This window comes from Cavia porcellus, unplaced genomic scaffold (assembly GCF_034190915.1).
Source record: "Cavia porcellus strain 051 isolate PalLab524CR breed Dunkin Hartley unplaced genomic scaffold, mCavPor4.1 scaffold_2, whole genome shotgun sequence".
Lineage (NCBI taxonomy): Eukaryota > Metazoa > Chordata > Mammalia > Rodentia > Caviidae > Cavia > Cavia porcellus.
The window spans coordinates 43,942,091-43,968,682 of NW_026947485.1; the positions used below are offsets into that span (position 1 = coordinate 43,942,091).

A 26,592-nucleotide genomic window follows, 5' to 3' on the forward strand; every position below is an offset into this window, starting at 1 on the left:
CATTTTCAGTAATTTTGTTTTATTCAAATCTTCACTCTTCTCAAAAGAAAGCTGTATCTTCCAAGTACCACAGGCTTTACAGTGTCTTTGATAGAATAGTATGTATTTTGCTTTAAAAATTCAAAGGATTTTGATTATAGAATTTTTATGATATTGAATTTGGTACTTTTCAGTTGCCATGAGCCTATAGTAAATATTTCCAGTGCTGTGAAAAGATAGAGAGAAGGAAGAGGCACCAACTGAGATCCTTTGGAAGAATATGTGAAGACGGTGGAGCAGATGATGTGATGTCGGAGATGCTGTCTTGATTTTGAGACGTGTCGTCTGTGATGGGAGGCTCATCATCATCATCCAGGGATGGAAAATTTAAAACAGCATCTATACAAATATTATTGGCAGTACACACATTAACAGAACGGACATTATGTACATCAAGTCTGTCCTTACAAGCCACATTGGTATAACAGGAGCAATGAAAATTTTTGGAAAATTCCTGCAGGTCTTCAAGTGATGGTTTTCCATGTACTACAAACTTCCCATTTTGCTGAAGTTCAATGTCAAAATTTGTTGCGTTTAGGTGAAGATAGGTGTTTGTGTTCCAGTCTTTCCTTGTGCAAATTCCTTGATTCTTACAAAGCACTTGGCCACACATTTTGGCTGCTAGGGTGACATTGATTAAGTAAGGCAGGAGTGTACCCTTCATGTAATTTTCTAGTCCTATACAAGAAACCTGTAAAATCATAAAATGTTCAAAATATGAATGCATAAATGTTAAATAACATTGAAATAAGCAATTTTTATGGAAGAACAAAACAAGAGACACACCAAGAGATAGGAAATATGTAATCTTTTTTACCTTAAGCAAAATTATTCTGGTTTTTCTGACACTGTTTCACATCTCATTTCATGCCACTGAATAATATATCAGTTGAGGCTCACCAAATCCTACCCTGATCTTCCTCTGTTACTTGTATATCAATCAAGGGAATAGAATGGTTCAGCTATTCGAATATGGACTTTACGGTTTATTTGCCCAGATTAGTTTCCTAGTTTCATTGATGATGAGCTACGTGAACTTGGGAAACACTCAAATCTTCTCAATCTTAGTTTTCTGAGTCACCTTAGCAAATCAGTTAAGTTGGTTATGCTTCAGTTTCATCACTTGTACAATAAGGATAATTTTAGAGCCTACCTCATAGGTAGAAAAGAATGAAAGGATACAATATTTTCATTGTATACAAAAATTTTTTAATACACAGCCTAGCACTCCCATCATTGTTAATTTTGAAGACAGGACCAGGAGCTAAAGAATGTGGGGGCCTCCTGAAGATAAAAATGAACTTTAACCAACAACCAGTGAGATAATTGAGAGCTTATTATTGCAAATGTAAGAAACTGAAGCTGCCAACAAACCAAATGAGCAAGTGAAGACCTTCTCTTAGGAAGGAATGCAGCCTTCTGACAACCTTAAATTTAGCCCATTGAGACCTATGTTGGACTTTTTATATACAGAATTATACATATATACACACACACACAGTCACTAAGTTTATTTTTGCTTTTATGGAAGCAATAGAAAACTAAAACACAATCTTCCTTTTAACTTTCAATGACTTTACATTGAACATGATAAAATTCAACTTCTCTTGACTTGCATATACCAGTCTGACACTGCATAATGTCTTGGACAATCCACTCATATTCACTCTCCTTAGACATAGTTATTTCACTGGCAAACCTGGTTCATTTTAACCCACACTGCTCTATCATCTGCTGGGAATGCTCTTTCCTCCAATTTTTAACACGGTAAACTATCTTGTCATTCAGATGGTGCTTTAACTAGACAGTGCCCTCTCAGATATAGTATTTTTCTTATAAATGCACATCTCTATATTAATTCCCTGTATAGTAAATATCACATCAAATATTTCCCTTATTTATGTATTTTTCTGAGCACTCATAAGTTCTGAAAATGCACTGACTTGGTCTGTACTCTTCAATGCTATATTCCTAACTAAGATGAAAATATATGCCAAGTTCATATGGCATTATACTTGCTTCCTCAAATCGACAGTTGTAACAGTTTTGTTTGGCATTAGGCAAAACAAAAACAAGGTAAAAAGATGAGAATGATTTAAGAATCATTAACCTACATAACATATAGTCTATAGAGAGATCTAAAAATTTCTATCTGGTTGATAAGGCCTGGTCTATACCATTATATATCATGATTTAACTACCTTTGCCATGGCCAATTTGATACTATCATTATGACACCATTGAATGAAAAATCCAGAACTGAGTACATCAACAATATACAGTATGGCAGTTTGGTGCTGGGTTGCAACCACTGCATATTTGTAAATATATAACAAATATAAATAACCTTGAAACATATATAACAAAATGAAATGGTTTTAAACATCATATATATATATATGTATATAAAGAGAGAGATGATTAAATTTTTAATAGCTATGTTTAACAACTGGCTCACAAAATTCTCAAATATTTAACAATCAAGTCTCACACGCTAGGTTCAGTAGAACTGGCTCCACCATATTACTATATCTAATGAAAAAGCATGAAAGGAAATGGCTCACTTAACGCCTGCTCCATTAACTACAGAAAAACTTACAGTTACCAATTTTTCAAGTTCTCAGTGAACCAGGGGAAAATGAAAATGATTCATGGGTCTATTGGTTACACATGACATAAATAAAAAGGGGAAATCTTGAAAGTATTAATATTCAAAACAACCATAATTTTAGAAAAGCAGAAAATACATCACATGGTCTGTAAGTGAAAATATCAACGCACTGACATTAAACAGAGGAAAGGCTATCCCTAAATGATTTGAGAACTGTCATGTCTCCAAAGGTGTAACGTGTTCAGAAGCAAAGCTTTCAGAGAGTGATTAATTCGTGGGCTTGCTCTGCTCTGCAATGTATTAACCCACTGATGAGTTCATGGCTGAATGTGTTGTTAGGTGGTTGTGAGGCCTGGTTGGAAGTGGGGGTTGGTGACTCCCAGTGTCCCTTTGGGGAATTTCTCTCTCTCTCTCTCTCTCTCTCTCTCTCTCTCTCTCTCTCTTTCTCTCTCTGCCTCTCTCTCTCCTGCTGCCTTAAGGTACACATCTTGCCTCTGCCCTTCTATCATAATGTTTCTGTCTTGGTGCCAGCTAACAATGGACTGATACCTCTGAAACTTCGAGTCAAGATGGACCCTTCTTACTTAACAACCAAGAAGAGCTTAATGTAAGAAGCGTAACAAAAATGTAAATCTCAGGTTAAAATGATATTAAAAAACAAGTTGACTCTTAGATGATATGTCACATTAGCCTACTCATTGTAGAAAGCCTGATTCACTCTTTAGCAGAATGAGGTAGAATTTTCAGGCCTTTTTTTAAAGGAAGGAGCATAGAATATTTATGAATGCTCCCATTATAGAATTAATAGAAACCTTGAGAAAGTAGTTTATGTATTTGGGAAACTATTTAATAAAAATTGAGAACATACTTATGAGAATTATAATTTTAAGTTTTCTTACATACAAACAATCTTGCCAAAAGTTATATAATTTTCCCTGAACTTGTATTTCTTTCTTTCTGTTATTTCTTTTTTGTATTGGTATCAAGCCAGAGACAATATGATTATATAAAATTGGCAGAAGGTATGTAATTACATAGAAAGAATTTCACAAGTCTGTTTTAAGCACTTTTAAATTAAGAATCTTGCTATACTTTGTAAAAGGCAAGAGACAGACATGATCCTCTTCAAAAGATCTCTCCCAGTGATAAGGATTAAGGGCTGTTTTTTACAAGCCCTAAGACAGGTGCCCCTAGGCCACGACATTTTCTATAACATACTCGTCACTAATATTTCCACAACCATCAGAGAAAATAAAGTTGAGCTCTGATCTAGCAATGTCTTTACAGAGCTCTCACTCTCTCGTTGATTCAAGAGAACTGAAGATGTGAGGGGAAACACCTCATATGGAAAATTAAATAGTGAAAATAGAGGCATTTATTTTATGACATGAAAAGTCTTTTCAGAAAACCTGATATTTTTTGCTACTTGTATGTTATGTGGCATAGAGAATTTTAATTAATCTCACTGAATTTCTGACTTCTCCCTAAAAATAAGTTCAATATTTTCTGCTTTACATCCCAACCAAACGAATCCAAAGGTATTTTCATTCAGCCAATGTTAATTCAACACCTACTGCTGTGTACCAAGCATAGTACTGATTTTCTTATTTAACACCAAAATAATCCTGGAAAGCATTAAAACATAAATACTTTCATCTATTTTCTACAGTTGAACTTACCAAACTTCGTGTTAAACTAAGACTTCCCCATATTATTATTCCAGAGACACCTAGAGGAACAATTTCGCCAACTGAATGCACAAGATCATCCTGGTAAATGTGATAGAAAGTTAGTACAGAGGAATAAAGTGAAAATTTTATAAAAAGGACAATAACACTTAAGCTAAGCATTTTGATCCAACAATAATGTTTCTCCACTATTTCTATTTCTAAAGCATGTCTTTCCATACTATAAAAATACAGAAACTGTAATTTATTTTATTCTTTTAAAAAGGTCACAAAAGAAAAGAAACAGAGCTAATGCATTACAGATGTTACCTAGATTATCATGGTTGCTAAAAGATCACATGGTTACATTAGAGATTAAAAACATTCTTATTTTGACTTTATATAATGACACAGAACTACTTGTGTGCACTTCCCCAAATGACATTAAAAACTAAATTTTACTCCTTTCAAAATGATATTAAATTCCACAAAACATTATTTCTAGACATTTCACAGCTGTCATACTTTGATTTACTCACCAGTTCAAGGAATGTAGTAGTTTGATCGGTAAAAACGAGGCGGATATACACATAAATCGGAAGTGGGTTTTTGTCATCCATGAGTTTCGAAACCCTAATGGACTCGTGTACACGATTACGAACATAAAGTGCACCATTTTGAGATGATCTTACTCGACTGGTCAAATAAACAGATGGGTAAAGGGCAGTGCTGTCGTTCCACAACCATTGGAGATCGTTATTTCTTTGCAGTTCTATAGGAGGGCAATGCCCATCATAATTGGGTTTAGTGAAATGAGTGTTGTAGCAATCAGGAAAAAGATAATAACCCCATAAGCTACTTGGCCTAAGTGATTTTCCCAGTTTTAAAGTTTCTAGCATGAAAGCCTTCCCTGTCCTTTCAAAGTCTCTTTTGGCTACGGCAACAGCATATGAGTGATTATACTGTGGATGCTGGCTCTTAACCAACTCAATAGATTTATTCCTGTAAATATCCTTAGGTCTCCAGTTTCTTGTCCAGGTGGGCCTCCACTCTTCCCAGTCAATGACAGCCAAGCCCACGCTGTCTGTGGGCATGTAAAATAAAATGTCTTGCCTTGATTTTCTCAAATGCTGTTGTAAATTCATCAACTGGGGGAGTCCTCCATGCACAATCGCACCTGTGTGAGGATCTATGTAAGGATAGTAGCCAAGTCTATCAACATAATATAGTGTAATACTTTGCCCTGTGATATTTTTCCGGGGAGTTCCTACTATAGAGAAAAAGCTCATATCTAGTGGTTGATTGGTTCCTCCTATACAAAATTCAGTTGGGGCATTCCAGACCCAGAGCAAAGGCACATTTGGGATGAGTGGTGGTGCCCTTTTATCAGCCAGGCAACATGGAATTAGAAGGAAAATAAACACTGTCTGCAATACTCCACTGCACTCAACAAAACTCCCAAAAAAGCTGTGTTTAAAAGTGAATGCTCCCATTAGAAAGAGTAACAGCTGTGAAAAATACTTTTTCTTCTTATACACTGTTTTTTCCAATATTTGTTGCACAATATGAGCCCAAAAGAAGCGTAGTACAGTGAGGTCACTTTGGTGGATAAAGAGGTAAACAACTCTGTTACATTAAAATATTCTTCTTGTTTTGTATTTCAGGAATGTTTTGAATGTTGCACCATCTGTAACTGGAAAGAAAAAAATAAGACTCTTACAATGCATTACTGTACCCAAGGTGGAATGCGTGCCCAAGTTCTCAACTTTATGTTCAGGAAATTTAACTCAATTTTAGAAGATAGAATTACTATTGTTTTTAAATCAATAATGTATTTTCTCATGTGTATAATACAGATTATCTCATAGTTAACATTTGTCTCACCTTTCCAAATCATTAGCGATCTTTCTTTGAGCTGAATGTTATTTTTTTTTTTTTTTTTTTTTTTTTTGCCTTTCAAGATGTGCAGAAAGGGACACCAAACAATGCCTTGGTAAAAGCTTACCAAATAAAAATAAATTCAGGTTGAACTTATTGTTTGCTGGTAATTAAAACACCATTTTATGGCAATCCACCAAATACTAAAAATAACGTCGTAGAATTGTTAAATTTTGTTTTCATAATTAATTATCTTTCTTTCTTCTCTCTCTCACCCACCCACCCACTCACCCAGACACACACACACACACATGCAACACAAGACAGTAAAAGAAAAGTCACTTTTGTCACAGTTATGAATAAGTCAAAAGTTTGGTTGAAACTATTGAGTCAACCAAAAGCTGCTACCAAATGACCAGTCCAAGGGCCATTTGAAACACTATTCAATCGAGCTCTTACAGTAATATAGTTCCATATTTAAATTTAATAAAAACATTTTACTACTTTTATCTCCTACAAAAGAATTGGTTCTAGCCTAAGCCTGACTTTTTTAGTGTTTGATATCTGAGCCTGTACTGTTATTCTGATTGACACAACATGAAGCATTAAAGCAAATTTAACGAAACACTAAAATGTTTGGATCAAGGAAAAGAAATTAAAGTAACTTATTATTGTTCTTAAAAATTATCTACAGGAAGTCATAATTAAATTTTTAAGAAGTATCTTTTAAAAAATTAAAGGGAAACTAAAGCCTTTCTTTTTAAATAGATTATAGTAGGATACAACTGTGAGAAGGTATAAGAGAATCATCTCATTCTTCTCAGCTGTGCTCCCTGTACCATAGCAAACTATCCATTCAGTCCCCCTTGCTGGAGAATACTCTTTTAAAAACAGCATCATAAAAATAAAATGAATTTTAAGAACTATTTGTAATCTCAGGTTTTAAAGTCATTGGATTTTTTTCCTTCATGTTTAGAACAAGATAAAGTAACTAAAGATTTTCATGGTTTAAATTTTTATAAATATCCTTATTTAGGACCTAAAACATCTTTATTCAAATCAGTATGAGAGGGGAAAAATTTCTTTCAAATATTATCTACCAACACCACTGATTACATGAAAGAAGGACAAGAAGGAAATGTAGTAAAGGATTAACTTTCCCTAGATCTCAGGGAAATATGCTAAGCTTATTGAAATTAACATTCTAATCTAAATTATATATAACCTTGTAAGAAAATTCAGCCTTTTAAGGCCAGATTAGTCTATTTATAAGGCCTCTGCTCCCTCTCTTCCCCAATGGATATTATTATCTTTGAAAATTGAACGTGAGACATTTTTAGGTAAATGGAAGCACCTTCAGAGAAATAAGTCAGAGACACACATTTAAGTATAACATTGTTTCTCTTACGTGAGAAATGGAAAGGATTAATAAGGCCCCAAATGGATGATAGATATTGGCAAGTAGGAAGCAAATGTTCAAATGGGAAGAGGAACAGGGGAAGGAATGAGGCAGAAGGAAAGGAAAAGAAAAGAAAAGAAAGAATAGAAGGAAAATTGGAAACAAAGCTTTTGTAAATAAAAATGGGAAGAAAGATTGAAGGCAGGGAAGGAGAATAGAACACACAAAAATAAGAGTATTGTGCATATTATTATGTACAAGTACAAATTCCCTGTGAGGAGTGTGATTAATTTTTAAAAGAAAGTTTTGAAAGAAAGAAAATCAACTAGATGAAATTCTCTCTCTCTCTCCCTTCTCTTTCTGGCTCTGTTCCTGTCTTTCTGTCTCCGTCTCTGTCCCTCTCTCTGTCTCTCTCCCTCTCCCTCTCTTCTTTCTTCTTCCTTTCCACTTTTTCTCTTCTCCCTCCTCTGTTCTCTTCTTGTCTTGTCCCTTCCCTTCCCTCCCCTTCCCTTCCCTTCCCTCCCCTCCCCTTCCCTTCCCTTCCCTTCCCTCCCCTTCCCTCCCATCTTCTCTCCTCCCCTCCTCTCCTCTTCTCTTTCTCTCTCTCTCATACTAGAGACTGAACCCAAGATTTTGCCACTGGGCTACAGCCCTAATCCCTATCCCCCACCCCTTTGTTTTATTCTGAGACAGGGTCTTACTAGATTGCCAAGTTGCCAAGTTGCCCAGGCTGGGCTCAAACTTACGATCTTTCTGTCTTAGCCTGCAAGAGTAATATGATCATGGGTAAGGACCACCATGCTTGGCAACACCTCTTTAAATCTCTGGAGAAAGTCAGTGCACAGAAATAGGGCAAACCTATATATTTGCATGTTTTTAAAGAGTCTGTTAGAGAAGTTCATGTATTTGAGAAATTTTGACTAATTTAAGTCCAGATACCATCTGATCCTAGGATCCCTAATCTGAAAATAAAAATGCAAAATGCGTCAAAATGTAAAACATTTTGCATCCACTTGTAGCCAAGCCATGAAATTTTGTTCCATGTATAAAATTATTATAAAGTGTTGTATAAAATTTGCCTCAGGCTATTTTTACCAAGTGTACATAAAGTATAAATTTCACGTTTGTTGGTGACATTTCATAAATAATTATATATATGCAAGTATTGCAAAACTTCACAAAAAAAATCTAAAATCTGAGAGCCTTCTGCCTCCCTACATTTCAGATAAGGGATACTCAACCTATACTCCTAAACTCAACATTCAATCTATATCTATTAAAGTCACCTCCTAAATGTCCTTCCCCATGGCATAGATAATTGTTTCTTAAAGCACTCCATCTAGGTCCTATTGTCCTCAGCTCCCAAAATAGTACTTAGCCAGATGTCTGCTTTCCAAGTCAAGTCACTTTACCTGTCTTTAGTACCTTTAAGGCAAGAAACAGGCTAGTCTCAGTGTCTTCTTAAAGCACTGACAAGTCAATTGCATCCCTTTAAATTGTTTTTCTTTTTTCTTTCACAATAAATATAGAAGTTTCAGAGCTGAGTACAATTAAAATTCCATTTAGATTGAACTCTTACACCTGTTATAATAGAATTTGATCACTGAGACACATGATAGTTAAATCCTTTGAACCAGAAAGAGGAGCATTTAGACAAGGTTGTCTAGAAAATTTGTTCTTAAATTATCATGTTTTATAAATAATTTGACCATAAATAGATATCAACACTAAATTTAACAAGAAAAGTTAATATCATTGGAAGTGGCATTTCATTATTTTTCTTTCTCCTTTTCTTTTACTCTTTGGTTCCTTCTACCTTTGACAATTTTCTGAGTGTTGACTCAAGTATGTTTTGACCAGGTGGAGATCCTTAAAGCTAAAGAAATCACTAATCTTTAATCTGTGTGTAATTTGATCTTCTAATCCCAGAAAATCAAGTGCTTGTACCAGATAAGATGAGCAAGGGGGGTAAATTAACACAATTATGCTACTACTAGGCATAATCAAATGCCAGGGGAAAAAAACTACTCCCAAAACTAAGGAGCTAGCCTTTTAAAAGGTGATGGATTACAGAACCTCTAATCCTTTTTCACAAAGGCATGTGTAGTTTTCCCTGTTAGGCTATGCAGTAGAAAGAAAACTAGACAATTTACTTATGAAGTTAAAATGGAAAAGTTTTGCTCTAGAGTTGGGTAGGTTATAAATTGCTCCAATGCATTTATTTGTGCAGTAATTAACTTGTTGTGTGAGAAAAAAATTTTCCCCCCAGTCAGTCAGAGAAAGACTTACTCTTTTTCAGTGTTACAGCATGGGATGCAGGGAAAAATTCACAAGTGAGCTTGGTGTGTACGTGTATTTGGCACTGCATCCTAGCAAATCCAAGCACCAATGGCAGAGATTAGCAAGGATAGTAAATGAGCATAAGAATGCTGTGTGTTTTTATTAGCTTTTGAAATAAATTCGAGTCCAGTGGTAAAATGTCTCTAATATAATTGTTTTGATTATTAAGAATTTTCTCAAGTTAATGACAAATCAGTATACTGTAATCAGATAAAGAATGAAACTTAAGGCATTGTTTTCAAGAAACTACAGCATATACTATAAAAATAAAAGCAATTACTCCTTAGGGGCTGGGGATTTAGCTCAGCGGCATAAGCGCCTGCCTTGCAAGCAGGCAGTCGTGGGTTCGATGCCTGGTACCGATAAAAACGAAAAAGATAAAAAAAATAAAATAAAATAAAAGCAATTACTCCTTAAAAATTAATGTTAGTTAACATTTTCAAAATGATAAAGTCATGATCTACATAAATAAAATATTTCTCAATCCTATCTTTTCCCTAAGCTGAAAAAGGAGAGAGAAAAGAAAAAGAAAAACAAAGAACTGTCAAATGAATAAGAAAATTCCTCAAGAACAGCTTGTAAAGTTAAATTTTACTTAATTGCTATGGAGGGACATAGAATGTAATTCTAAATTTGTTCAATTTATACCTTAAGTTGCTCTTGTGTGCTGATATAAATAGAAAATTACATAAAGAGCTAGAAAAATCACAATCTGATTAAACATAATTTTTCAAGGTTTAATTTTAAGCAAAATATATTGATGCATTGTAAAAATATTCATACACTGGTTTTAAAACTGCTTGATAGGTCAATGTCAAGGGTGTTTTATTAAAGAAACCAGTCTTATTCTTGGAAGTAATTCTTTTTGAAAGAATGTGAACGATATTTCCAAAGTCTTTAGATCTCAAAGATGATAAAAATATATAATTCACCTTTAATTGTAGGGTTAGGTCATTGTTCAAGTTTCAGAACTACTCACTGTTATTCAATAGAAAGAACAGCATTTTCAAAAGAGGACATTAAAGCAAAACCTAAACCTCACTCACCAGAAGCCACCAGTCAAAACGGAAACAAGAACAGAGTTGGACAATAAAGTGGTAAAAAGATTTGATTCATAAAAACCATTACAACAGGGGAAATAAAACCTCAGTAAAGAATCGTAGCAATCTCTTTTTTTTTTTTTTAATTTTGAGACAGGGTCTCATTAAGTTGCTAGGTTGCCCAGGCGAGGCTCAAACTTCCAACTCTCCAGCCTCAGCCTCACATAATGCTGTCATGCCTGGGTCCCATCTACGATTTCTTAAATCTTTTGCGCTCTGTGATATAGAATATCATAGACTGAGTAACCTAGAAACACCAAAATTTATTTTCTACAGCTCTAGAGATTGGATGTTCCAGATCAAAGTGGAGGCTGATTTAAGGTCTGATTAAGGTTGTCTTCCTCAAAGACTAGACAGCAGCTTCATGTAATGAAAGGGGCAAACAAGCTCCCTGCAGCTCTGGCTTCATCTACCAAATGATGCTAATCTCATTCATAATGTTCTGACCTCATGACTCAGTCACTTGCACAAAGGCCCCACCTCTTCATGTTATTACACTGAATATTTAAATTTAGACATAGGTATTTTGGTGGGACATGAGCATTTGGATCATTGCTTTAAACATGAACAAGATTTAGATTTGAAAAATTGACTAGTACCATCCTTAGCAAGCAATACTTTTGAATTACCTACGGTCTTGAAATGTTAAGTGAACAATTTCAGAAGTAATTCACATATTCTACATGACTTTATTATACTATATTGCTAAAACTTCCCTGTTAACTTACTACTGCTTTTAATCGCTTATTATGCCTATTTCATAATTAAACTTTATCACAGATACATATGTATAGGAATGAACGTAGTACATACTGGATTTGGTACTACCCAGGGTTTCAGACATTTGGGATATTTTGGAACATATACCTCAGAGATAAGGGGGAACTATGGTATTTATATTTAAATTTCTCTTTTATCCATACTATTATAGTTTTGCCTCAATAGAGATCACAGATATTGGGCTGAAGGGAAAGTAGACGAGCAGTCACCCCTTGAGGGTGGGAGGTGGTCCCCTGGCCCACACTGAGGCCACCTCTGACCAAAACCTAACTGTTTCGGCCAAAGCGTACCCAACATAGTGGAGCATTCCGAAAATATACTTCAGCTGTCCTATGTGCTTTTGGCACAATGAAGGGTAATTATAAATGGGATGGTCTAAGAAAATGATGATAGCTCTACACCTAGTAATTTTTTTTTTCAAATTGAAGGTCATAACTTATAAGTGACACAGTAGCTACAAATCAGGTTGATATAATGAACATCTTTTTAAAATAAGTAAAATAGACTGTAACAGAGTATGGAACAATTAGTATGGGACACACAAGAGTACCATGGCATGTAATAAAGATATTATTTTATGGATATTTTTGTCAGTTTTTTGTGTGTCAGGGAAGCAAAGAAACAAGGTACTGTATCTGGTTTTCCCACTCTTCTCCCATACTACCAACCAAAGCAGAAAATTTCTGTAAATTAAAAGGTGGAAGAATATCTTTCTACCTATAAACAAGCAATTAATTCTCAGTACGCACCTGTTGGATGTCCTCAAATCCAATCTAACTCCAAACCGATCTACTTAGAGATAACAGTTGGGGGCTTAGCTCTCAAGACTATCCCTTCTCTTTCAGATCGTGGACACAGGCCACAGATTGAGTTACCTGTGTTTTCAACTGATTATCTATCATTTAGGGCTTCCAAAAACTTCCTCTTTGGTTTTCATTAATTTGCTTGAGCAGGTCATAGAACTCAAGAAAACACATTTACCAGTTCATCATAATGGACAGTACAATACAGTGAGTTCAGATGCAAAGCAGGCTGGGTAAGGTATGAAGAAGGGATGTAGAGCTTCTATACTTTCTCCAGATGATGCCTTCCAGGAACCTCCAGATGTTCAGTCACCTGGACACTCCCTGGACTCTGTCCTTTGGGTTTTTTTTTTAAGAGATTTCATTACATAGCCATGATTGAAGCATGGTCAATTTTGTCAACATGTGATTGACATGTTGACAAATAAGGCATGATCTAATGCCAATGAGAAGGAAAAAACACTCACCTAGAAAGAAGTATCCACTTCAGCAATTCTTTTTTATCTCTCTTCTCAGGACATTTCTCCAAAGAGGAGAGTCTTATAACCCACCATCTGACAAGGAAACAGGACATCTCTGCAAACAGGAAGGTCTTAGGACCTAATATCTGATAAGGATCATACAACCACCTCAAGGAAAGACTATGACCCTAAAAAGAAAAATTTTAGTTTGCATGGCTTATCTTGGAATGGGAATGATAGCCAGGAACTGTCAATGAAAACGAAAATTTGCATTTTGTAGTATGATAGTTATATATTTGTATGTACACATACTAACAAAGTAAAATGCACATATTTAATATAGAATGGAACAAATATGTTTGACACACTAAAATTTTGGAGTATGACATGTCTGAGTTTTGAATCCCAGAAGTAACTACTTCCTAAGTAACTGGCTTTAGGAAAGGTATTCTATCTCTATAGCCTGTGGGGAAGAACACAAATTTTGTCTTAAAGGCACATTATTGTACATGTATGACATCCAGGTTTATGCTTTTAATATAATGGATCCTTGATTTACAAATTCAGTTTTATCTTGAGAGCTAGTTGTTAAGTGAAGCCTGATGCTCCACTACACAGCCTTCAAATTCTTTCTCCTGTATGTCGACAGATCTCAGTGTGATGAGAGATACCGGCCCAAGACTTTTCAGATAACTCCATCCAGGAAAGGATGTTGTAATGCTCCTTCTAAAACTGTTTAAAGGTTAAATCTGTTTCTGAGGTTATCTGCAAGAACAAACAGCTGGCATTTGGGTCATAATTCAATATTGCAAGTTAAAACTGAAGTTCTAGTCATAACTCAAATTGCTTATATATCAAGCAGGTCACAACTTGAGGGTCTCCTGTACTTCTATTGATGAATTATTAATTTTAATATTATGAGCTTGTTTATATTAAACATTGAGTATTTAACAGAAAAAATCAAAAACATAAAGTATTGAATTTTAATATTATTCTTTATTAAAAAGCACCAAAATATTCAACATCAACTGACATTTGGTATGCCAAGTCTAAAAAAAAACAACAGAAATAAATTCCTACATATAGCATGAAAATATCAATAGATGCTACAAAAAATGATTTTTACTTCAAGACACCTAAGGTAGTCTACACACATGAAAACAGCATGTTCCATATACACCTATCGCTTACACTGACAGTACGTGTTTTGTTTTCCTGACCTTTTTGTAGGATATACTTCACATCTCAGTGGTCTTGCTGCTTTGTCAGAAGATTCTTACTCTATTATAGAATGCGTAGTTAACAAGAACATAAAACATCCATAAAATAAAGTACTAAATTCCTAATATGTGCATATTCTAAATATACACATTTAGAATGCACACCAACATTTTCACATCATCTGTGTGTTTGCTTACAAAACCTAAAAGATAACATCAGAAATAAATTTCCATAAGAACTATAATGAAAATACCAATAGAACTCTACAACAAAATAATTTTTGTTTCAATTGTTACACGCAAGGCAACCTTCACATATGACCAACTGCATGTTCCATGCACACATCTCACTCACACTGACAGCACATGTGTTTAGCTTTCCTGTTCTATGTGGTATGCCACTTTTATCACCTCTCTCATCTTTGTGTTTTGTCAGGAGCTTCCTACATTATACAACGTGAGAAGAAAAATATGGTATCAGTAAAATGTCAAATATGTAATGAATGCTTAGAATAAACATCAATATTTTCATATCAGTTGTTTCATACATAGGTGTGATAATTGAAGTAAAGATTCTTGTTTGTATCATCTATTGGCATTTTCATTGTGGTTCATACAGGAATTTATTTCTGTTGTTCTTTTTTGTTTTTAACCTAAAAGATAACATCAGAAATAAAAGTCTATATGAACTTCAATGTAAATACAAATGAAAGTCTTCCACAGCAATCACCTTTCCTTCAACTATCACACCAAGGTAGTCTTCACAGGTGACAACTGCATGTTCCATCCACACGTACAACTTACACTGATAGCACATGTGTTTTGTTCTCCTGTCCTTTCTTGTAGAGCACAGTTGACAAGTTTTTTATTTTCTTGTTGTCATAGTAGGTCTTTGGGATGCAGCACCTGCCTGCTCACCCATCAGTTCACCACTGTAATCCTCAATTGTGTGTGTAGAACCCTGGCCAGAAAAATTTCTTTTTTCTCTTCTATAGATGATCATTTATCAGTTCTAGTATAAATCCTCTAAGAAAATCTCTGTGATGTTTTGCACTTGTTATTTTCTTTGTAACCTATCAAACTATGCCACCCATGTTTAGGACTGAGTAAAACACAACCATTGACCAGTGCTTTGTGTTTCAAGTGACATCATAGCTGCTGTATAACTCATCAATAACATCTACTCTTCTTTTGGTGTTGTAAAAAGTTACTACCTCAGCCTTCTGTTTTGTTGAGGTTTCCCTATCAATATTTCCATCACAGTGCAATGCTGACATCAGCAGTACCAGTTTGTTTTTCTTCGCCGTACATGAGACCACTATTATTTCTTTCTGAAATCCAGAGATTGTACTATACAATTCTCTGTTTTGAAATTTCAACCTTTCATTTGCAATTTCTGCTTTGTTCCTGTGTACAGTTCCTGCACTAGTCAACTTGCAAATGCAACATCAATTGAAAACTGGTAAGCTAATTGTTGGATGTCATATTCTGATTAGCTTGTGAGTTGGGAGCAACAAGTCTGTTCCAAACATCATTCAATTTATTACTACATGAATAAGGACCTGGTGATTGAGTTCCAGGGTAAGCTTCTAAATTGAAAGCATAATAAGGCTCTGCATATACAAGGGCATAAATGATTATGCCATTTTCTGAAGGTTTTTTGAGAGTATTCAGCCTGAAGCTACAGTGACCATAAAATGTGCAAGATGTTCATCAATAGTCCTATATTCAGACAGTGTGCAAATTGTCTGACAATAAACCACAAATCTCTCCAACAGTGAGTGGATAGCAACCAGATTATCAGTTCTTTTTCTTTTTGGGTGGGTGCTTTTGTCATTGAACAATTTTGCAGGAAACAAAATTTCCTTCAATGTCACCATTATTCTGTATTCCTTCAGTCCAAACTCATCACTTTTCCATAAATCTTCTACATTCCAGCAATGAGGATGAGAAAGCCCCACTAAGTGCAGCAGACCTATAAATGCTTTAAGGTTTAATAACCTGAGGTTTAATAATGCATACATTTTTAAAGTACGGCTATCAGTACATACGGAACATTTTATTTGTATTTTAGCATTTGTGTATTTCACAACATCCTATAGCATCTCATCTGTTAGAGTTTCCAACACTGAATTGCAGTGCTGGCATTTCATCTGATAGGTTTCACCCTTGCTAAGACCTTCAGTATATTTTTGTACTTAGTTCTAACATTGCCATTCCATTTGGTTGCATGACTATTTTGGACCACTTGGAGTAGTTCAGTATGTACTCACATCACTGTTTTCTTCATCATCTAAATCAAGGTCTGCATTCCCTGTATCTGTATGAATTGATTCTTGCTCCATTTCACTGTCACAGGAACTCTTGCTCATGTGGTCAGCCTCAAAGACATTATCATCTTCATCTTCCATGCATGAGTGATCTGATGATTCATTTTTGTCTTCCTTCAAAACTTGCTAATCTGGTTTTCATATGCCACTATACTGAATTGGGAGGCCACTTCTACCAGAAAAATCAAAATAACCTCATATTCCATTATGGTAAAGTATATGTTTACATAACAGAAGAATGATGTGGATTTATATTAGGCCCATAATGCCAAGTAAATGTAGGCAAAACCTGTTATACAAATAATAAATGTAAATAATTTATTATTTGTATAACCTGTTAGACAAATAATAAATGTGTAAAAAGTCCCAAACTTGACACTTTTGCATAGCTACACACACCTTGCATTTCAACAGACCAAGCGGGTAAACACAGGTATTACATCTTGTGTCCCCCCCAAGTGCAGCTACTGAGACACACAGCCAGTTACTCTTATGCTCCAGTAAAAAGGTACAGTAGAAAAATATGGAATTTGTTGTTGTTCTACATAATTTAGTCTCTTCAACATGCAGAAGAGAATCTTTCTGTGTGAGAATTACTTAAGTGATATCCGTAAATGTTCTGACTGCTAGAATAAGTGGTTTACTTTTCTAGATTAGGAACATCAGACAAATCTTAATAATCTTATTTTCATAACAATGTAAGATTGTCCAAACTATTTAATTTCACTGTAATTTAAGATCTTTTTGTTTAACTATAAAATGTGGATAGTAAAGCAATTAATGTACAGGTCTGTTGTGAAAACATAATGGTAAAGCAGCACAATACTTTTGAAAGAGTTCAGAGAAAGCACCCTAAAATATACCATTTTTGTATATTAGTTATTTTGAACTAAAGATGATGGAGAAACAGAAGATACAGAAAGTGTTCTCTGACTCTCCACCAAAACACAATACTCTTCATGTAGAGGGTACTTTCTCTGTACTATGAAAAGAAGAATACTCTTATGACTGAAGACTAACAGCTAATGCTGAAAAAAGTTAGTATAAATATCCTTATTAAAATAGTCCTTATCTTCGTTATGTCTTTAATCATGTTCTAACAAAACCCTTCTAAAGGCTTAATTCTTTTCCCATTGTCATATTATTTCTCTTCATTATTTTGTTTAAAAATGCATATAAGCTCTTGATGTTTATTGCTTCTTTAGTCTTTGTGTTACATGTAAAACTATTAAACAAAGTTTGTTTGCTTTTCTCCTGTTAATCTACCAAATTATAGGCCCAAGCTACAGAATTTCAAAGAACAGAGAAAGATTAATTTTCTTTTCCTTTACGTTTGGCAGTAAGAATAGGATATCAATTTTGGGGTCACCCTGTTTACTCCAGGAAGTGCAGTGACAAATGACAGAGAGAGCAAAAGATAGGGACTCTTAACCATATCAGCCTCATCCGTGTGTTGGATGATGGAGTGAATGTAAGCTGTTAATAGAGTGCATACTTGGTTGAAGGGAAATAGTCACACTTTCACCACTCTAAGTGCACCTTTGGAGTCTCTCATGCTGACAATGCTTACCTGGAAACCTGTAGACTTAACATCTGCCAACAGTTCTACTGTTAATGGGAACACAGGTGAAACCTTATTACAGGCTCCTTACCTTACTACTAAATTTGCTATTTATTTATTAATCAGTCCATACAAGGAGACTGATAATGTCCTCTAAGAACAACAAAAGCCAAAGTAAAAACTGAAGAGATTGCTAAATATGAAGTTGAAAACAGGAAATTTTTTCATTCTTTCTCCAGTTTATATTATTTATGTATTTATTAATGTTTTGAAACAGTTTCACTATGTAGGCTAGGCTGGTCTTGAACTCACTATATAACATGGGCTGCCTCAGCCTCCCAAGTGAGTGTTGGAAATATAGATGTGTACCACCCACGCCTGGCACTCCAATCAATTTATAAACTTGCTTTTATTCTTTACAGATATTACTGACAATCAGGAAATCTGGAAAAAGTACATACATAAATGTGTCAGGCAATCATTTATACATTGTGCTTTTTATCTTTTGGTTTGCATTTACCTCTCATCAGATAAGACATATATTTAAGTATGGGGACTTTAAGAAACTAAAAGTTCTGCACTAACATCTGCAAAATTTCTGCTAAATTATTTACCGGTTTCTATAGGTAATCTACACATCTGAGGGAATATCCTAAGGTACACACTGCTCTTACAATGGCCCACAAGGACTTTATAGCCTTGGCTATTATCTATACATTTAGTGTGTAGACTATATGCTATCCTTTTAGACATATTAACACCAGGACAAGGACAAAGAAATTAGTAACTGAGATTATGGTTCATTTTAGCATTCTTTTATACACAAACTAAAACGAGTTACTTTTCAGCATAAATAGCCCACTTTCTCAGAAAAATTCTGTATTACTTTTAAAAACTTTGTGGCGTATAACATCTTTAATCATCATGACAAGTAGAATATAAATATCTAAATATAAAAAAATTAGAAAAATTTGTCAAGAAACGACTTAAATGGCTACAGATTTTACTTTTGACCCTTATATAATTTAAACTCCAATAAAGAGAAATAAATTAAAACCTTTTGAAATAGTTTTTGTGCTCCTGTATCAACTAGCACCTCTAAAACTTCCATCCTTGGAAAAGTGGATATTGTGGTGGGTTAGGTTACAAAAATGTGATCCTGTGCCTTGTTATGTGTCATAACTAGGTTGAGGGACATCATTGAATACAAGAGGTGTGGCCTCCACTGACTGACAACTTGCCATCAGTTTCAACCAAACAGTAAACATACATCAAGATTTTTAGGATAAAGTATATGCTATTACCTTGTTGGAAGAGACTTTACGATGTACTACTAATCATGTACGCAGTCATCAAAATTAAGAAACAAAAATCCTCCTGGATTCGTGTGAGCTACATCAAGCCACAGATTCTTAAGAGAACTGGAAAATCAATGTACAAGCAACCTCACAGTAAAGACTCAGAGCCAATCCCAAGATTCTAGAAGCATATAACATCACAAAGCTTTTGCTAAGATCACAGATCATCAAGCTTTGTGTCTATGTTTCAAAAGAAATCCTTGTCCTCCCCACCCCCATCTATTGAAAAGCTGCATAGAAATCACTTTGCCAATATCCTACTCTGCCTCTGTTCTTTCATAGTAGAACTCTTTTAAATTTGTCTTTCTCTCATCACTGTTAGTTTTCTTAACAAGGTAGACACAAATTTGACATTCCTGTACACTAGTTTTCCCTGGCATGATAACCAATCCGATTCCTAGATATGTCAATATCAGCTTGTATGCCAAAGCCTAAACTATTTTTCATTCCTGCCAATGTGAGTACATGGAAGACTCATTGTGGAAGATGAGTGACTGAAATGCTGCAGTATCCATGACCAAAAATAAAATATTTCCCTACATTTCTTTCTGGTGCGATCCCTGGGTAGGCAAAAGGCTCTATGAATGTTGAGGACTGTTTCTTGCTCAGAAAAGACACTAGAAGGAAGTTTTTCCTTTGTATTGAATTCAGTCATGATACTGGATCCTTCCTTTTAACAAACTATGACAATACTAGAGTTAAAGCCTGTGATTTGATTCCTCAAGTAGTAACTCAAACCCTTCACAGAGATCATAAATGATCAGAAATCATAAATTCCAGCACTGTCTTTTACGGTAAAAACTTTTATCCACTCTTCACATATTTTGGCTGGTTCACAGACCATGTGAGCAAGATATGGAGTGCTTCGACTGTTCCTCTTATTAGAGTATCTAATTTAAAAGTTTTTACACCAGGAGATGAAAAGGTGAGAGTAAGTTGGGTTTACAGGTTTACACTTACAGGTTTCATGGCAGACTTCAGACCTCCAATATCAAAATTATCACAACATGAGCTTTTTTTTTTTTTGCAGACTGACAGGAACACATAGATATTGAAGGGTGCAAATGCCAACATGACCAGACACAAAATGTGAGGCATGTTGGACCTAAGGAATTGGAGATTTCTCTCTTACTTTGAACAACATTGGTTTCTATTGGTTTTCATATCTGATGAGGCTACAAGATATGTGAAGAATGTCTATTTAAATGGCCAAGGCAGTGGAAACTCAGATACCTAGCTCCTTTGGTCACTACTAGATTGTCTATCCTATATACTTACCAAATTATCTTCTCAGGCTCCTTCATTCATAAAATCATGCCACATGAACATACCAGATAAGACTGCATAGAGAAGATACTTGAGGGTTGTTTCTCCAATTCTTTTCAGCGTTGAGGACCTTTTTCAAAATCTTGGAAACTATGACTTGAACAAAGTGATCCTAAGAGTTCAATATCACTGTGAAAATGTTGGCAGCACTCCAATTATAAGTCATTATGTTCACCTCTATTCTACTTTAAAATTATCCCTTCCAGGATACACAACTTCCCAGTAAAGAGGAGCTTATTCAGTCACTGATGAAAAGCACTGGTTCTATGGGTATCAGATAGAAAGAAGTGTCTAATTTATACCTCTGACCAGAAATGGTTACTACTGTCACTCAGACAAATGAAATGCTACCATTTCATTGGACTGAAATAATCCATAAAGTTGGGAGATAATAGAATATGGGGAAATACGCTTAGATTTATTCCTTTATGAGAATTTATTCTCCTGCTAGCATTCATTCTTCTCTCCTTTTGCAGATAGCTTACAACTAAGTTAATGACTTGATTACTCTCTCCATAGCCATCTAATCAGGTTTGAGAAACTTATGGTAAAATTCTGTCGGGGAAAATGAAGGAGATTCACAAGATGCCACAATAAAATGGGCCACTTTGGCATTTGTGTTTATTTTGAGTTTAAGATGATTGAGATACAGCAGATCCATAAAGAAGTCTCTCATTTTCCATAAGGCCGAACATTTTTCATGTACAGGAAGCCTCCTTGTAAGAGGACAACATTCGTATTAGTGGATCCTGGAAGTTGACACTGAAACAGATCCACAGAATCACAGTTATTATGGTCTACTGGTTTCTCCTTGTTTCTCTTAGTTATTTCCCATACAAATTACTGCCCCTGGAAGCTTAAACTTTGGTTTCTTTCAGTTGTCACTTTTCCATAGTTTATTACTTTTCATTTAAAAAGTGTATAAGTTCAGGTACTAATTGCCATTCGGAGTCTTTAGTTTTCCTCTGAAGGCATTTATGTACATGTAAAAATACTAAATATAATTTACATGTTTTTCTCTTGTCGGTCTGCTGTCACTTCTATTCATAGGCCCCAGCCATGAAACTAAAGAGAGTAGAAGGAAGTTATTTTTCCCCCCATATGTCCCCCTATACTGGGGACATAGTAATTTGTTCCTGTTATTAATATTACCCTTTGCCCCATCCTCTTCTGTAAGATAGTAACATGCATGAAAAGTCCAAGATTGTTTATTAGCACATAGACCTACTAGCGTTAAAGCTTTCTTCACAAATCTTTGTAAAAAATTAATCTAAGAATGTGACCCAATAAGGAATTAATGGTGGAAATGAACTATTCAGTAAATCCTTACTGCAGTGGAGCCAAATCTGCTGATGGTGACGTGTCTTAGTAATGGTGAGCACTGCCACACACTGTCCTCTGGTGCGGAAGGTTTCATGACGAGACTTCATGAATCATGACTCCATCCATGAATCAGCCTGACCCAAGTCTATGTGCATTCCATTAATTTGGCTGCCTCTTTGCAAAGTATTGTTGAGTTGTACAGGCTGACCCTAAATGGGGATTCTCCAGCTTAAGATTCCTGAATATCTGGAATTACAGGCATGTACCTCTATGTCAGTTACTTGCATATGAGAGAGAGACAGAGAGAGAGAGAGAGAGAGAGAGAGAGAGAGAGAGAGAGAGAGAAAGAAAGAAATAAACACCTTAAGAAAACACCCTGCTCAAGCTCAGACTTCAAACTGCTTTGCCTAAGAGCAACAGAAGTATTTTCATGGCATGTGAAATGTGACTTATCTGAAAAGTTCTTCTTTTTTAAAAATTGTTTTAGTGGAATAATTGAAATTTAAATAGCTGTAAAACATATTATTGATATGGAATCTATACAGTTATGCAATCCTTAGTGGTTGTATATTAGACCCAAATGGCCAGTATGTTTCTATTTCACAAAAGAGAAGAGTTATTAAATCAAATAAGCAATAGTTAGGACTGTTTCTCAGTAATAACTCAAACTAACTTTGGATATTAGCATGTTTTTTAAATCTATATGAGCCCAAAACACTATTGGTTTTACCTGTTAAAATAAACAACATCTCTAGTTATATAACATACGTATTCAGATATTAACAAAAAGAAAAACAACTATAAATCCAAACTTTCAAGCCATTTATAAAGATGTATTAATATTTAGAGTTCTCTCTGCACCAAGTATAGAGTATAACAGGAGTTCCTTATGATTCTCACCTGACACAAGAAAAATGGGAGCAACAGGAGACTAGGAATCCAGCTAGCTAGGGACAGCATAGGAGTGCCTGAGACCCACCAATGGGGAGAAGCCATAGGAAAGGAAGGAACTATGAGAAGATCTGGAAAGTCAGCTGTGAAAATATCTAGGAATATTATTAGGGCTGGGGGCGGTTCTGCTTCCTAATTTTTAGACACTTTAGACTTACAGTGTTGTTGGGGAATCTGAACAAGATCCTTGTAAAACCTATTCTTTGGCTTAAGAAAAAAGAAAACAAATATTCCAGAATAGCAAGGTAACTTTAGATAGTTAAAGGGAAATTTCAAAAGCCACACACTTGTTAGCCTAATTACATGTCAGCAAGTGGCCCAACGTTGCAACTAATTAGTACTTCGAGTATTTTATAAATGTTTATGTTTGGCAGAAAAAATGTTGTTGTTATTCAGTAGCATATGGCTTGGTATTGACTTTTAATTATTAAAATGCAGTAACTACAGTTTCAAAAATCTAAGCTATAAGCAACATTTACTGATGCTAATAAACTATTTTAATGAAATTTATGGTCTATAATTTGAAACATGAAATGAAGGCAACAATTTTTTCAACTTCAATGAAACAGCATTAACAAGAAAGAATTTTGGGGCTGGGAGTTTAGCTCAGTGGTGTAAGTGCCTACTTGGCAAGCATGAGGTTGTGAGTTTGAGCCCCTGTACTAAAAAAGAAAACAAAAAAAGCATTTTCTACCAAATCTCAAAAATCAGTCAATTACTATTTGATTATGACATCTAAAGATTTCCGGTAAATATTTATTTATGATATTTAAACATTGCACCAAAACTCTGGAGTAACAATGACCATCTTCATTTTCCAAATGAAGAAATAAGCCTTAAAAAATTCAATAACTTGCCTACAAACCTATGGCTGAAAAATGTATCTATCCTAGTAGATGAGTCACTGTCATTATAGAAATAAAGATATGAAACTAACAGGATATTCTCTACAGAAAGGAGATGAAATTGTCTCCTGTACCATGTAGATGTTGGAAATCTTTCTGCCTATGTAATTAACCATCTCACTTTGTTGTCAGAACCAACTTCTCTTGAGAAACAGAATTAAAACTCACATTCTAAATATCGCTTAAGTTGTGTATTTAGTTATACTGTACTCCAATACAATGATCTTTCTTTTGAGATATAAGCCTGTTTTGGTTGTAACAAAGCAGTTGTACCACTTCTTAATCTTCACTGAACAATGTTTTTGTTAATTTACCACAAAATGGTTACAGGTGTTAGCCTGGTCATTAACCTATATTTCGTGTTTTGACTTAATTTGCTTAGTTTTGATAAAGACAATAGAAGTTCTATGTTCATATTTGCTGACCTCACATCACAGGGCTCAAACTTTAGAATAAGTCTTTGAACTAAGAGACCAATACTTTAATCAGTAGTAAATCTGATACCAGAGCCTTTTATCTCCTGGTCAGTCTATAAATCCTATTTAACTTGACCAACACTAGATAACTCATGGCAAACTTATTAAATACTTTGGGTTTTTTCCCCAAATAAATATAATGAAGAATTTTTAATGGCCTGGAATGCTTTGTGATATAAAACACAGTGAGGAAACAGGATAAATGGCATTAGCATGAGTTTACCCTCATGCCTGAATCTAAGAGCTGAGTAGAGTCACTAATTTTTAAATTTTTTCTTTTTCTCTAACCTCTCCCATGTATTAACACATTTAATTCTAGCGATACCTCATGGAGTAGTCACAAATATTATCACCATTCTACAGTTACCACTCAAATTCTTTTCGCCTAGGGCCATGAAAATTTGTCTGATTCCTTTGATTCTGATTTCAGAATCAGATCCACTCTATTGGTGAAACTCTGGAGGACATAGTCCTGTAGTACAGATAAGGAAAAGAAATCAATTGGATAAAACCAGCTAGGTTCTCCGTTCAAGAGATTTGCTCATTAAAATGCTGATTTGTGTGATATGTGAGATGTTTCTGGCTAGCTTCAAGGCTTTAGAATAAAGTTTAAAAATCAGAGGAAGTAAAAACTTTAGGAAGTGCCAAGGTGGGGACCAAGGTGCAGGAGAAGCAACCAGAGATTTGGCTAGAACTACAGAGTCCAAGAACCCTCAGTAGTGTTGATGTCTGTCGCCAAGTATGATTCTGGCAGCACCAGGCCACAATTTAGGGTGTCCCAGAAGGGACAGCGGTGGTTTCTCATCTCGATTCCGTCCCATCTCTGTAGTGAAAAAGTCAGGGAATCCCCCTTATTTTTGCCATCTGTTCACTTACATTGCTTCGTCAAATGCTTCCCTTCCTTACGCAGACACACTGCTGTGGATGTCCCATAATTCCTTCCGCTGTTGTGCTCTAGGGCTTGCTGGCAGTTGCTACACCCAATGCCTGCCCCAAGTTCAATCCGTTCCAGTGTCTTCTGATTTCCTCAGTGGTCTGGCTTTGACATGTCTGCTTCCAGTGTCCTCCCCTGTGTATCTTATGAATGCTTTTGGTTATAATCTCTACAACACGAGTCAGGCTTCCTGAAATATAGGCCAGGTCTAGAACTACTAGTTTGAAATTCATTAAATTCTACTTCATAATTTTGTTCTTTTCTGGCCCACTACCACAGGTAGAAGTATTTGTCTCTTACTCTAGTTCTTTAATCTATTTCAACAGATTTTTATATTATAGTAGCTTCACTTACATATTTATAATTATTACATATTTATAATTATTTTAAATATATTTATTTTATATAGTATGTAGTCAAGTTGGGAACTCAAAATCTAAAATATTTCAGATTTAACATTTTTTATTTTGAATTATGTGAATACACACAATGAGATATCATGAGGCTTAGGACCAAAGCCTAAACTGAAATTCATTTACGTTTAATATATTCCTTGCACATAGCCTGAAGGCAATATCAGACAACGGTTTCAGTGTGACTATAGTTTGACTATTACTTATCACATGAGTCCTCATGTAAAATTTTTATAATATTGTGTCACTGGTGGGAAATTAATTTGGAGGCATTTCAAATTTCAAATTTTTGGATTAAGTATGCTTGATTTGTAATAGTAATAATGCTAGTGTATTTAGTAAATTCCTCAGTTGCCTAAATGAGACATTTCTGAGAGGTACAGAGATGTTCCGGAACATGGTTCTACAATATTTGGCTTACCTGAAACATGCTGAATGAAGAAGAATCGCCTTGAGCCACCAGTTAACATATGTAAGTAATGAAACTTCTTCTTTAATACAGTATAACACAAAAAGAGGGCAACAAAATCTAGGACAATATTTGACCTTGTTTTGTGACACTAATGCCTTAATGTCTGGTTGGATGGAAGTGGTTGTAATTCTTAAAAAGTTCTTAAGGTGCTGATCAGAAAATTTTTACCTAACTTTTCTCTTCTTGTACTTCATCAATGAAAATAGTTGTTCACAGGTATACATATGAACAGATAGTGAGGACGT

At 35.0% G+C, this 26,592-nt stretch overlaps 1 protein-coding gene across 1 annotated transcript; it reads right to left on the reverse strand.

Annotated features, from left to right (window-relative positions):
- Nucleotides 1-2: 2 nt before the first annotated feature.
- On the reverse strand, nucleotides 3-19,646 carry Spam1 (sperm adhesion molecule 1). The gene is given in 4 exon segments (NM_001173021.2): nucleotides 3-730; nucleotides 4,330-4,419; nucleotides 4,857-6,010; nucleotides 19,494-19,646. Coding segments are annotated over 3 exon segments (1,590 nt in total). The 5' UTR covers nucleotides 5,811-6,010; nucleotides 19,494-19,646; the 3' UTR covers nucleotides 3-184.
- Between the last annotated feature and the right edge of the window lie 6,946 nt (nucleotides 19,647-26,592).